The 15,042-nt window shown below is 50.1% G+C and overlaps 1 protein-coding gene across 1 annotated transcript in view; it reads right to left on the reverse strand.

Annotated features, from left to right (window-relative positions):
- Positions 1-10,543: 10,543 nt before the first annotated feature.
- Positions 10,544-15,042, reverse strand: part of LOC144823347 (ficolin-2-like) — a 445,006-nt gene continuing 440,507 nt past the window's right edge. Inside the window, exon 8 of the mRNA XM_078681813.1 lies at positions 10,544-11,557. Coding sequence (XP_078537939.1) covers positions 11,316-11,557 — 242 coding nt within the window. The 3' untranslated portion in view covers positions 10,544-11,315. The remainder of the gene's footprint in view (positions 11,558-15,042) is intronic.

Genomic DNA, 15,042 nt, shown 5'->3' on the forward strand with positions numbered 1-15,042 from the left:
TCGGTTTTGGAATGGTTTCCGACCGGCTTGGATAGGGAGAGTCTGATGGATCGATTACAGTGCATCTGGATGCTTCCAGACATGATTTGGCTTGATTCCCATTGAATTCAATGGGAGCCTATGTTCCAACCGAATGCATAGGCTCTCATTGAAGAAAGGGGTGGCTGGGAAAAATCAGGCACCCTGTGGCGTGGCTGGTAAGGGGGGGCCCATGAGTACTCCCATGGGCCTGATTTGGAAGGCTCCAGGTGCAGGGGGCCTGCTACAGGCCCCCAAAGTCTGATTCTGACTGCCGATTTGAGTCGGACGGCACAATTTGAAAAGGCTGTCCGAATCCAGCAACGTCATGGGTCATTTGGAAACGCGGCCCATAGAGACGTACTCGTCTGCTCTGTACGGCTTGGTAATTCCGAATGCCGTTGGGATCCCATTAGGATATTCTTAATGCCTAACTTGCATCATAATCAGTCGGTCAAAAACCATTCCGATTAGGGGCCTGAGTACGATCTCGCTAGGAAAGCCCTCCGTACGACTCGGATCCGGAAGACTTTCCCAGCAAATTGTGCTCTGTGAGTCCGGGCAACCAAGTAGGATGCACCCATTTGGTGATGGACTTGGTTCACTTGGACTCCCATTGAACTCTATGGAGCCTGTATACTGAACGTGTACACAGGCTCCCATAGCAAAAAGGGGTGGGTGGGGGAAAACATACCACCTGTGGCGGGAACCCTATGGTGCCTGACACTCTGTGCATGCTTGGAAAGGGGGGACCCACGGGACAGATTCGTAGGGCCCCGGATTGAGGGGGCCCGCTACAGCCCCCCAAAGTGTGATTCCCACAGCCGTTTCTGAGCCTTGCTGAGACCAAATCGATACGGCTGTCCGAATGCATTGTACTCTCTCCCGGAAGCCGGCTCCATTGCGCGGCACAATTCGGCTGTGAACAAGTTGGACTGACAGGATAGAATTCGGAAACTATTTGGTTGACGCACACAAGCTCTTGACATCGTATGTGGTCTTTCGGAACAGGGGACGATTCGGACGGAAACATAGGCTCTAAATCAGATTTGATCATTCCGGAACCCATCTGGAGACCTTCCTAGTGAGATCCTACTTAGGCCCTCGGTCGAAAAAACATGTTCCAGATCCAATTTGGACAGAGCAAATGCTGTTAGGAGGCCTTCCAAACTGCATCATAATTGGCCCTTTTGATGGGGCGTGGCTTGATGCCGACGATGGTGGCTGCCTAAGCGGAGGGCTCTGCAACTGAGCCCCCAATCATCCTGAAAAAGCGGAGCTCGAGACCCCCACCTCCCGCAGGACGGTAGAGGAAGGGGCAACCCTCCCCTGAGACTGAAAGCCGGAGGAGGCAGATGACCCGGAGACCGGCTGGGGCTCAACTGTGGGCTGACCGATGTACCGCGAGGGGCGAACCCACAATGGCACCCGCGGCGAATAGCTGAGATCCCTTGGAGCGATACTGGTGAACGCGGCTGCGGGCTGGCGAGACTGCGGCTGCTGCGGCGGAGGCCGGTGGAGATATTTGGGGTCCCTCCGACCCAGGGGCAAAGGTCGGCGTGACCCAGGACCGCACTGGACAACAGTGGAGGAGGGGCTGAGGCCTGCGGCCCAGAGCGCTAGGATTCCTGCTTTTGCCCCGGAGGGCGGAGACGGCTTTGGTGGAGACCGCCGTGGTGCGGAGGGACGCTGCGGGCGGCTGGACGGCAGGAACAGCAGTGATCCCCAGTGTGGTGTGGTGTTTGATGATCTTGGCAGAGCAGATGGGCGGAACCGTTGGCATCGGGGCAGGGAGTACCGCGCTGGTGAGCCAGGAACTCAGCGGGGGACGAGGAGACGCCATGGCTGGAAAAGTGAGTACCCGCCCGGCAGCAAAATAAGCCCCCATCGCTAACAGACTGGAAGACCGGTGTACCAGGCGACAAATGAGAGCGATCGCAAGGCCACTAGAGGGGCAGCTCTGGAGCGAGTCGCACTGGAAGTAACTCATGATCCAGGAGGTAGCTGGGGCCTCAAAGCACGATAAGACCGAAGTTTTGAGGCCGGCGGGGGGACACGTCCTGAAGATTGAGCACGGTGATAGCCCCCCCCCCCGGGGCGGATAACGCAGGATGGCGGCAGTCGTGACCGCCAGCAGGAACACTCCTGGAGACCTTAAACGGAGCTAATGAGCAAAGACCAGGGGATTTTCTCATAACGGCTGATGCTGGCATTGCTGCACTTGCGACGGGCCGAGCACCATTTGGGGCGGGGTGGTGCCCACTCGCACCGTGCCGCGCCTGAGGCCGGACCCTCCTGGAGAGCAGAACGAGCAGGGCGGGAGCTAGCGGCTGGTAGGCGCTGTGCCACACAACACACCCCAGCGCTCATTTACAAGACGCTACCCACTAGGCCGGCACACGTGACGATTGCTCTTGGCACGCCCGAACATGGGGAAACCAAATGGGAACAAGGGCGGCACTCAGCCAACCACAGAAGGCGAGCTAATGGACCGGGAAGAGCAGACAGAACCTGGGCCGGTGCGGGATCCCCACCTGCAGCAACAGCTGGACAAAATCTTGACGGCCATAGCTGATGGTCACACAGCGATACAACAGGACATATCGCAGGTAGCCACGGGACTGGGCTTGTTGAAGGCCGATCATGGTAAACTGGTTGATAGGGTCAAATTGGTGGAGGGAACGCTCCAAACCATTGAACCAGCACAAAAAGACCTCAAAGCTACTATGGCAAACGTACTGGAGTGTGTAGACGCCTTGGGACGAAGAACTGAGGATGCCGAGTGGCGCAATCGACAAAACAACATTTGAGTAGTAGGTTTGCCGGAGAAAATAGAAGGGTTGGACATGGTACAGTACCTCGAGGATTGGATTAAAACAGTGGTGGCGCCAGAAGGTCTGTCCGCCTTCTGCACTTTGGAGCGAGCCCACCGCGTACCGGCTCGACCGCCCCCAGCAGGGGTGACCTCCGCGGCCGGTGGTGGCCCGGCTATTGCATTTCCGAGACCGGGACTCAATACTACAGAAAGCACGAGTGGGTGGACCCTACCAGGTGGAGAATAGCAGGGTAAACATATTTCCAGACTACACCTATGAAACCCAGCGCCGGCTAACGTCTTTTCTGGCCATCAAGAGGGAATTGCGCAACGAGGGACTTCAATATTCTCTCCTTTTCCCGGCCAAGTTGAGGGTCATTGTAGAAGGCAAAACGTGTTTCTTCAACACCCCAGACAATGCCTGTGCTTGGCTGGAACTGTATAAGGCGGGGAAGGATGACAACGGGAGAAGAGCGCAGATCACCTCAGAAGGGGTGCCTCAGCGGAAGTCGAGACGGATCCGCAATAGACAGCGGGGACTGAGAAAGCCATCTTCGTCGCAGGCAGAAGCGGAACGACGAGATGTGTTAGCAGTGGTGTCCACATTATCGAGTACGCAGGAGTCTCCATTGCTAGAGAGCACAGAATCAGAGAAGGACAATACTCAATCTGACTCCGAACACTCTGGAGCAGACAGTGAGCGCTTACCAAAGGTCACTCCAGAAACAGCTGAGGGAATACTGGACGAAGGGTAAACAGACTTGGGGAGCCGGCCAGATTGTGAACTTGGAACCAAATGGACTCACAGGTGTGCGTTATCAGGGGGTCTGAATCTGTACTGTTGAGGGGGAGGGGGGGTCCGAGGGGGCTACTCATCGGGGGCTCAGTTGGACAGTGAGATCTAGAGGAGTAGGGTGGCTACCCGTTGGTATATAGTCCCCCCTCATTTCCCTTAAGGCATGCCCACAGTGTTGACTGTTGGGCTTCGCAATTTTTTGGTAGTTGTACTGGTTTGGATGGGAGCTAGATGGGTGTTGCTGGGTCCTGTTCTTGGGGGGTGGGAGACTTGGGACATTTGGGGGGGATTTGGGGGCGGCAATCACCGATGCAAGCACAGAGTCACAAATTAAACTGCACAGGAAACTAAGAGAGAATGGGTGATACAGCTAATTTGAGATGTATAACCTGGAATGTTAGGGGACTTCATACTATGACAAGACGCCATAGGGTTCACGCCTATCTAGTTCGCAGGGGAGTACACATTGTACTACTCCAGGAAACACACTTAACAAAAGCTGAAGGTATAGCGCTGCAGCGTAGGTGGAGGGGCCAAGTGTATAACACCACATACTCAACATTTGCTAGAGGGGCGCTGATCTGGATTAGAGTGGGGGTCACTTTTCAGATGACTAGACAGACATTAGACCCAGAGGGAAGATTTGTAGCCATTGAAGGAAAACTAAGAGGTAGGGACATTGCCTTCTGTAGCGTTTATGCACCTAATGTTGATCAATTGGGCTTTCTGGCGAGGGTATCTGGGTCTTTGGCGCATTACCTGGCGAGTCCTCTGGTGATGGGGGGAAACTTCAATTCCATCATGGATATATCCCTAGATAGATAGCATCCCCCTCTGGCCGATTCGCTGATACATAGGTTAACCAAAGGTAGGCTGGATTGGCAGACAAGATGGGGGCTAGTGGACGCTTGGCATACGCAGCACCCGCTGGACCGAGATTACTCCTATTTTTCTGGCATGCATGAGTTGCATGTGAGATTGGACACGGTGCTGTGTTCCTCCACAGTAATACCAGCTATTGTGCAGTCTGAATACCTGACCAGAACAATTTCTGATCATAACCCTTTGCTAGTCACCATGCAATGGATGACTGGAATCTCATGCGTTCCCACTTGGAAACTGTGCCCCGAAACAATGGACGACCCGCTCTTCCATGAGGCGCTGAAGGAAGTGATTACCCATTATTTTGCGGAGAATGCTGGCTCGACCACCACGAGGGCAACAGAATGGGATGCCTTCAAGGTGGTAGTAAGGGGGATCTGCATAGGGAAACACGCAGGAGTGCGACAAGTGCTCTTAAGAGACCTGAACAAAGCTGAAGATAACCTACGTAAGGTAGAATTATCAAGACCTGGCCACCCTGAACTACAAGAGGAGATTAGTGCAGCGAAGGAAGCAGTGGCAGCAGAAATGGAACGTTTACGTAGCTTTGACCATAAGGCATATACGAAGAGGGCCCATGCGGAGGGAGATAAGGCAGGGACTTTGCTGGCCTGGTTGGCCAATCCCACAAATAGAAGTTCCCCCATCCTGGCGTTAGAAACGGAGGAAGGGACGGTAGTTAACACCCAAAATGAGATTCCTCAGTGTTTTACGCGCCATTATGAGGAACTTTATAAAAGCACACTAATGGCCGGGGACCCTGCCATCAAAGTCTTCCTAGAGGCACTACAACTGCCCGGACTAGACCAGGAACAGGCAAAAGACTTAGGTAAAGACATAGAACTAGGAGAAATTCAAGGCGCCATTAAACACATGGCCCGCAACAAAACTCCGGAACTAGATGGGTTACCCATAGAATTCTATGGGAAATATGTTGACCTATTGGCACCAAGACTCCGGGAAGTCTATAAGGAGGTGAAAGAGTTAGGAAAGCTGCCCCAATCCATGCGGGAAGCACTAGTGATCCCACTGTTGAAACCAGGGCGGGAGAGTAGGGATACGGCCTCTTATCGACCATTGTCGATGTTAAACACCGACTACAAAATATTGAGCAGTGTATTAGCGACCGACTGTTACAATATATGACCACGTTAATCCATGAAGATCAGGCTGGATTTATACCAACGCGGAATACGACCACGAACATCATGCGGTTGGTGGGCCTACTGGAGGAAGACCACCCAGAGGCACAACAACCAATGATATTGTCAGTAGATATCGAGAAAGCTTTCGATAGTTTAGAGTGGGGGTACTTATACAAAGCAATGGGACGGTTTGGCTTGGGAGAGGACTTTCAGCAATGGACGAAGGTATTGTACACATCGGCGGTGGCCAGAGTGAGGGTAGGCACGCTGATATCACCGCAATACCCAGTAGCCCGCGGGACGAGGCAAGGGTGCTCGCTGTCCCCATTACTGTTCGCCTTGGCAGTGGAACCCCTCGCGGTTACGATTCGAACGGGGAACCACTATGGTGGTCTAGGGAGTAGAGAGGGTCAACAGTACATATCACTATACGCGGATGATCTGCTGCTCTTCCTTGAAGATGCTGACGGAGCGATCACAGGGGCTGGAAACTTGCTCTCGGACTTTGGATATGTCTTGGGCCTGAGAGTAAATTGGTCAAAGACATACCTGTTCCCGGCGGGGCAGGGGGAGACCCGGCCCGACACGGCTCGAGCGGTGAGGTGGGAACCCACCTGTTTGAAATACCTGGGAGTACAAATTTATCACCCGGCCACAGACATGCTGGAGGGGAACGTGGGTCGCGGCGAGGGCGTTAAAAAGTAGCATGATCTTTTGGGCCACCCTTCCGCTGTCGGTGACGGGCCGAATAGCCCTATTAAAAATGATAGCGCTTCCTTGTTTCTTATATTATTTTAGAACATTGCCAGTGTGGATACCGAGCTCCACCTTTAAATTGCTAAAATCGCTGATAGTGTCTTTCCTTTGGGGTGCGGGCAGGTGTAGAGTTGCACAGGCAACGCTTATACGACCTAGGGCTGAAGGAGGACTGGCGGTCGCAGACTTTCAGTTGTATTATTTAGCAGCCCAACTGCAGTACTTCATGCAAGAAATAGCGAGAGAATTTAGAGGACCAGAACATAAGAGAGGTAGGGGAATACCGCGCCACATCCTATCGTTTATAGCGCTGCAGCAGAAGGTAGACCTTAGGGATCTCCTAACGGAGGAGAAAACACTCAGACTTTGTTGGAACCGCTCCCAACACAGGGCGGGAGTGTTGCACCCGTATGCACCCGAAATCCTGCTTGGAATGGTGACGGCATTACCACACGGCGGGGACTGGTCGCAATTGCAGGTCTGGGAAGATGCGGGACTCCAAATGTTGGGGGACCTATATGAAGATGGGACCATGTTACCCTACCAGACACTACAAGAGAGATTTGACCTACCAAGAGGAGGGTTTTTATTACACGCAGCGTTAAAAAAAGTGATACAGGCACACTGGTGGGAAGGACTGATGGAGCCTAAGACGACGATGGCCTGCAGTATGCCATGATGGCAGCTGGGACCTTTAAGGCGGTCACGTGTCTGTACTCCAGAATGATCAATGATGGGTTAGTGTCCGTGCGGAGGGAGCTAAGGCAGGGACTTTGCTGGCCTGGTTGGCCAATCCCACAAATAGAAGTTCCCCCATCCTGGCGTTAGAAACGGAGGAAGGGACGGTAGTTAACACCCAAAATGACATTCTGCAGTGTTTTACGTGCCATTATGAGGAACTTTATAAAAGCACACTAATGGCCGGGGACCCTGCCATCAATGTCTTCCTAGAGGCACTACAACTGCCCGGACTAGACCAGGAACAGGCAAAAGACTTAGGTAAAGACATAGAACTAGGAGAAATTCAAGGCGCCATTAAACACATGGCCCGCAACAAAACTCCGGGACTAGATGGGTTACCCATGGAATTCTATGGGAAATATGCTGACCTATTTGCACCGAGACTCCAGGAAGTCTATAAGGAGGTGAAAGAGTTAGGACAGCTGCCCCAATCCATGCGGGAAGCACTAGTGATCCCACTGTTGAAACCAGGGCGGGAGAGTAGGGATACGGCCTCTTATCGACCATTGTCGATGTTAAACACCGACTACAAAATATTGAGCAGTGTATTAGCGACCGACTGTTAAAATATATGACCACGTTAATCCATGAAGATCAGGCTGGATTTATACCAACGCGGAATACGACCACGCACATCATGCGGTTGGTGCGCCTACTGGAGGAAGACCACCCAGAGGCACAACAACCAATGATATTGTCAGTAGATATCGAGAAAGCTTTCGATAGTTTAGAGTGGGGGTACTTATACAAAGCAATGGGACGCTTTGGCTTGGGAGAGGACTTTCAGCAATGTATGAAGGTATTGTACACATCGGCGGTGGCCAGAGTGAGGGTAGGCACGCTGATATCACCGCAATACCCAGTAGCCCGAGGGACGAGGCAAGGGTGATCGCTGTCCCCGTTACTGTTCGCCTTGGCAGTGGAACCCCTCGCGGTTACGATTCGAACGGGGAACCACTATGGTGGTCTAGGGGGTAGAGAGGGTCAACAGTACATATCACTATACGCGGATGATCTGCTGCTCTTCCTTGAAGATGCTGACGGAGCGATGACAGGGGCTGGAAACTTGCTCTCGGACTTTGGAGAAGTCTTGGGCCTGAGAGTAAATTGGTCAAAGACATGCCTGTTCCCGGTGAGGCAGGGGGAGACCCGCCCGACACGGCTCGAGCGGTGAGGTGGGAACCCACCTGTTTGAAATACCTGGGAGTACATATTTATCACATGGCCACAGCCATGCTGGAGGGGAACGTGGGTCGCGGCGTGAGGGCGTTAAAAAGTAGCATGATCTTTTGGGCCACCCTTCCGCTGTCGGTGACGGGCCGAATAGCCCTATTAAAAATGATAGCGCTTCCTCGTTTCTTATATTATTTTAGAACATTGCCAGTGTGGATACCGAGCTCCACCTTTAAATTGCTAAAATCGCTGATAGTGTCTTTCCTTTGGGGTGCGGGCAGGCGTAGAGTTGCACAGGCAATGCTTATACGACCTAAGGCTGAAGGAGGACTGGCGGTCCCAGACTTTCAGTTGTATTATTTAGCAGCCCAACTGCAGTACTTCACGCAAGAAATAGCGAGAGAATTTAGAGGACCAGAACAATAAGAGAGGTAGGGGAATACCGCGCTACATCCTATCATTTATAGCGCTGCAGCAGAAGGTAGACCTTAGGGATCTACTAACGGAGGAGAAAACACTCAGACTTTGTTGGAACCGCTCCCAACACAGGGCGGGAGTGTTGCACACGTATGCACCTGAAATCCTGCTTGGAATGGTGACGGCATTATCACACGGCGGGGACTGGTCGCAATTGCAGGTCTGGGAAGATGCGGGACTCCAAATGTTGGGGGACCTATATGAAGATGGGACCATGTTACCCTACCAGACACTACAAGAGAGATATGACCTACCAAGAGGAGGGTTTTTAGTACACGCAGCGTTAACAAGAGTGATACAGGCACACTGGCGGGAAGGACTGATGGAGCCTAAGACGACGATGGCCTGCAGTATGCCATGATGGCAGCTGGGACCTTTAAGGGAGTCACGTGTCTGTACTCCAGAATGATCAATGAAGGGTTAGCGTCCCTGGAGTCCTTAAAAGGAAAGTGGGAGGCAGACATAGGGAAAGATATCCCTGATGCGGCTTGGATGCAGATAGTGAGAAGAGCCTAGAAGAGCACGAGAAACGCGAGGTTCCAGCTGGTGCCCTTCTACATACTCCACAGAGTGTACTTGACGCCAGGGAAAATCCGGAAGTATTTTAAGGTGGCAGAGGCGGCGTGCCCCAGATGCACGAGAACTGGGGTGGAATTAGAACATATGTTGTGGTCCTGCCCAGCGTTGGGACTCTATTGGGAGGAGGTTGGAGACACCCTAAACGCGATAACAGAGAGACAACTGGTGTTTGATATGGTCATTAGCGTTCTGCACTGGTTCCCCCATTCATCCAAGAATAAGATCACAAGCAAATTTGTGGACATGGGGCTTATACTGGCGAAACGAGAAATCACGAAGCATTGGAAGGCAACAGTAGGACCTAGCAGCAAAAGATGGAGGGGCGAGTTCATAAAGTGGGCAAACAGTGACAGCGCGTTAAGGTATCAACTAGTGCGTAGGCAAAACAATGATAGAGTGTTAGAGGCAGTGACGGCATGGGAGACTTTAGTGCAGGCACTGCGAGAATATGAGCCACAAGACAACTGAGTAGAGTGTATCACTGCTTGGGGATAGCCCAGAGACATGACAGGTACATCAAATGGATCGTGACATGGTGACTCCTGAACACGCCTGATGAAGAGAATTGACAAAGTTGTGCGCGTCGGTGATGGGGGGCTTAGGGAGGAGGGAGGGAGAGTAAAGTTACGGTAGAAGGGTGTTGAGGGGGTATGCTTAAAAGGGCTTTGTTTAATTTGGTAAACTGATTGCATAGCGTTTATGTAACAGATTAACATGTAATGATCAGCAGATGGGGGGTTTCCTGTCAATTCTATGAGGTTGACATAGTAACTGATATGTCAATGGTTATGTGTCTTAAAAAAATAAAAATTAAATAATTGGCCCTTTTTATGTTTAAACAAGTATCTTCGATAATCCTTTCAAATTTCCGTGAATGCCTCTACTCTGGTTTTTTTGTAAATGTTACACTTAAGTTTCAATGCAATGATAGCATTGATCAATATATAAATATTGACTGTGACAGTAATTTATGAACCTGATTGATTTTTCCTATCAATTTAATTTGCATGATATTCTTCCTCTTTCCTTCTCTCCTGTTTTCCTTTTCATATCTTTTCACAGGTACTATTGGGTATTGATGTTGTTATTAGCTTATTTGTCTTATCTCATATCCTAATTATTTTATTATTAAATCTATTCTTTCCTTTACTGACTTCTGTATTTTTTCTGGGATTACTATATTTTACTGTGACATGCTTATATAAAATATATTTTTTGATTAAGTTTTAAAAAGTTTTCAAATTTCAAAAAAGGCTTGTGCGGATGAGGAAGAGACAGTTACATTTCTGAGGTAGAGTTAGTTCAGCTGGTGATGTTCTGTATCTATTCCTGGTAGGGATGTGGCAGACTCTGCCTCAGCCTTACCATTTTTCAGAGGGATTGACCCAGGAAACAGGTCAGCTGCCCTAGAAACCATTCTACTGATGGCCAGGAGTTCAGGATTATATAGTTTAATCTACCAATACCTCACAATTAAACCAGTTTAATCTTCTAGAAAGATAGGAGATGGGAAGACATAATTGCCAGAGCTGCTGACATCAAAACATCAGTAACCAGGTTTGAATTCAGGTGCCGACTCAACACCCTGTGATTCTGTTCAAATCATGTAATCTCTCCAAGTCTAAAAAAAACAAATCTGACCTTGTCTAACATAGAATCTTGTGTGCCTGTAAAACTCTCTGATGCGCTGGTCCACATTTGTGCTCTCATACAATTGCAAACATTTAAAAAAGAATATCTGTTATTTTTAATACAAGGGACAACTTTCTAGCACTCAGATTAATTGATAATATTAGCTGAAGCATCTTAAAAGAGCGAAAAAAGGTATTACACAAACTAAATTGCCACCAGTTGTTTCCAGCACTTCACAACCTAGATAGAAAGAAATTACTTAGATATAATCAACAGATCCCGAATTCTGTCAGCTTCCATTCTAGCGGAGCTTCATCTCTGTTCGCTTATACGACTTGCTGATGCCATTGCCTGTGGCCCAGTCTATACCGTAGTGGTGGGCTTCTTTGCCATTGACTGCATAGCGAGCATTCAGATTGGATTGATAGCATGCATAATACCACCAGGCACCCTGCACAACCTTGGCACAGTTCTGCTCCATGTTATCATTGTCCCGGTCATATGTGGAAAACGGTTTTCCACTGTGTGTCGAAAGGGAGTCCCCTGTTAAAAAGAATCACAGAGAGTTAGACAATATCAGGTACCTTATAAAAAACATGGTATAGCACATTCAGAGTCTTAGAGGAAATGCATTAGTGGTGTATTCAAGATTTCTCCTTCTCATGAGTCTAAGCCTTGCAAGTATATCAAGGCAACATCTGGACACCTTAGCGAACAACCACCATTCCTTGTAGTGAAGCAGCAGGGAACTGTAGAATAAAGCTTGAAAATGGCTCTCAACAGAGGCTAAATGAAGATCAGTACAATTAAGAACAGAGAGCACCAGAAAAAAGGGGGCACTGGAATGGTGCTTATTAATCTGTCTACCAATGCCTGTCTACAGATCTCTGTATAGATATATATGTGTGTGTATGTTTGGAGCATACCTGGCATTTGACAGGTATTTTTGATATATCAGGGCCTTATCAAACATCTTATGGATTTCCATGACATGCAGTAGGCATACCTGACATTTAAAGGACATCTCTGGAATTCGTTGGGCTTATGGGAGAACTTCATGACATATGAACACCATCCCTTCTATATGGTTGGCATATTAGGCTATCTATTGCCTATGATGGGCATCCCTGACAAAAGTTGCTTACCACTTTTAAATGGTGGACAAATGTATTATATAGTAGTCATAAAAAGCATATTAAGGACCTCCTAGCTGCATGGCAATCCTACTAACTTGTTTATGGTGCCAACCTGTCACATTGTGATCATCATCTACGTATGGTTGGCATTGTCGTCATCTCATTGACATCCCAGGCACCTTATCTGCGCACCTGGGGCATGTTGTGGGAATCTCTCCATTTGAGATAAGCTTCAAGAACATCTTAACTATATGTCATGCACCTAAAATCAGCAAGATCTTCAAATGAGATTTGATCTACTTACATGCATACCTTGCAGGAAAATGTGATTGCAACAACTTCAATTATTAAGTTATATAGGTTAATGTAGGGACACATCCGACTCCTGATTGTGCATGCTATGTAAGTTAAACAATGAACACAAATACGTGCGCATTCTAATGTTATGTTGTGGTCTCCTTCATTTGCATTGCGTCTATTTGTGAATATAAAGGAGGACGACCCTGCAATATAGGGGGGGTGGGTCAGGTGAGGAGTGGACAACCCTGGCAAAATGCTGGCCCTGAAATACTAGAGAAAATTTTGACATATAGGTCATGCACAGTATATTGACTGCTCTAATGGCAAAGTTTTATCACAGGCAAAATGTGTGTACTTTTCCCCTAAGGGGGTATCCATGGAATATTGAAAAACATTTGATCAACTTCTGGGGAGCATCATGTTTCCTTGGCTTGGCACACCAAGAAAGGACTTGGGGCCATATGTATCAAAAAAGAGTATTACGATTCTCAAATTGCGATTTTTAGCTAATCGCAATTAGAGAATTGCAAAATACAATGTATGTAGGATTTGCTAAAAATGTTGTGAATCCTACATATTCCTTATTTGTGAATTGCAAATTAAGATTCACAAATAAGGAATACCTTCTCATTCATTCCTATGGGCTAGAAGGGCGATAGGAATGAATGGGAAGACATTCTCAATTCGTGATTACCAATTAGAGAATTGCAAATTGAAAATGCAATTTCAAGGTTGCAAGGTTGCCAAAAGGACACCCTGTTGCACCACTGAAATATGCATATGTGCACATGTTGCGCACATACATGCCCTAAGGGCATGTATGTCCGTATTTGTTTTCTTGCCTAAACTTGTTTTTTCTTCCTGTGCCCAGTTCTCCCGCGGCCCCCGCCCGTTTTTCCTGCCGCTGCGTCCCTGCGGCCCCGCCCACCTGCAATCCCATTCGCCGCCCCGCTCCCGCCTCCCAGCTGCTCCTCCCTCCCACATCCCCTCATATGGAAGCTGCTACGTGGCCGCGCAGTTGCCGCGCTCAGCGGGCGCGCCGCTGGTGCACCTAAGGCAAGCCCATCTGTGCCTGTCCGTGCCGGGACCGCGCCCAGCGCCAGGACCCCTGGACACCACGAACGCCACGACGCCCGACACCACTACGATGCCAGAACCCTCCACGCACTCAACACCGGACGATCACACACCTGCTTCCTGGCCGCCCCGAAGGGCACCCACTGAGCTTTCACCTGCCGGAAGTGCAGTTTCACAAGCATCCGCCCCACCATGCTGCCGACCAGGAAAGAACCTAACCACCTTAGATGCATCCTTCTCAACACCCGCTCCGCCCGAAAACATGCTGTTGAAGTCTGGGACCTACTCGACTCAACCTCCCCAAGCGTCGCCTTCCTGACGGAGACCTGGCTGAACCCTGCCTCAGCACCCGACATAGCCATAGCCGTCCCGGAAGGCTACAAGATCACCTGCAAGGACTGCACTAACAGAGCGGGAGGAGGAATCTCCATCGTCCACAGGAATACTCTCAGAGTCTCGTCCAACACCGATGACACCCTCAGCACTGCCGAACACCTGCACTTCCAGATCCACACTGACCCCAACACCACCCTCAGAGGAACCCTCATCTACAGACCGCCCGGACCCCGACCACAGTTCAGCGACTCCATCGCCGACTTCGTCAGCACTCACGCCCTCACCTCCACGGACTACATCCTCCTCGGGGACCTGAACTTCCACCTCGAGAACCATGATGACACCAACTCCACCACCCTGATCGACAACCTAGCCAACCTCGGACTCAGACAACTCATCACAACACCCACCCACTCCGCCGGTCACACGATTGACCTCATCTTCTCTGCAAGACCCCACATCTCCTTCATCCATACCACCGAACTCCACTGGACCGACAACCGCTGCATCCACTTCACCTTCAAGAAACCCACCCCGCACCACCGCACCCAACAGATGCCTCACCGCTGCTGGAGCAAAGTCACCGAAGACCAGCTCACCACCACCCTCACACAGAGCCCACCCGCCGACCATACCGACCCCGACACCGCCGCCCGCAACCTCGGACAGTGGATCAACGACTGCGCCAACACCCTCGCCCCGATCAAGAAACCCTCCAACAATCATACCAACAAGAAAGCCAGCTGGTTCACTGAAGACCTCCGGGCCTCCAAGCAAACCTGCCGAAAGCTGGAGAAGATCTGGCTCTGTGAACGAACACCGGACAGCCACGCACCCACAAGAATGCCACCCACAGACACCGATTCAGAAAAGGGGGTGGTGATGAACAGAGTGTCTGAATTAAGCAGACCACTCTTACCCAGTCCAAAGATCAGGGCTTGATCCATCACCGTTATTTAGCTCACTGCCCCATCCCAGCTCAGAACCTGGCTATATGCAAATTAGTCTGTCCCTGGCCCAGTGCATCCCACAGACACCATCACCTCATCAGATTTGCCAAAAGGGCCTCCTTCAAAGACCGCCTAGACAACAACACGCACAACAGCAAAGAGCTCTTCAACATCGTGAAGGAACTCTCCAAACCCAGTGCCAACACCAATGACGTCCCACCCTCGCAAG

Source organism: Lissotriton helveticus, chromosome 3_1 (genome assembly GCF_964261635.1).
Source record: "Lissotriton helveticus chromosome 3_1, aLisHel1.1, whole genome shotgun sequence".
Classification (NCBI taxonomy): Eukaryota; Metazoa; Chordata; class Amphibia; order Caudata; family Salamandridae; genus Lissotriton; species Lissotriton helveticus.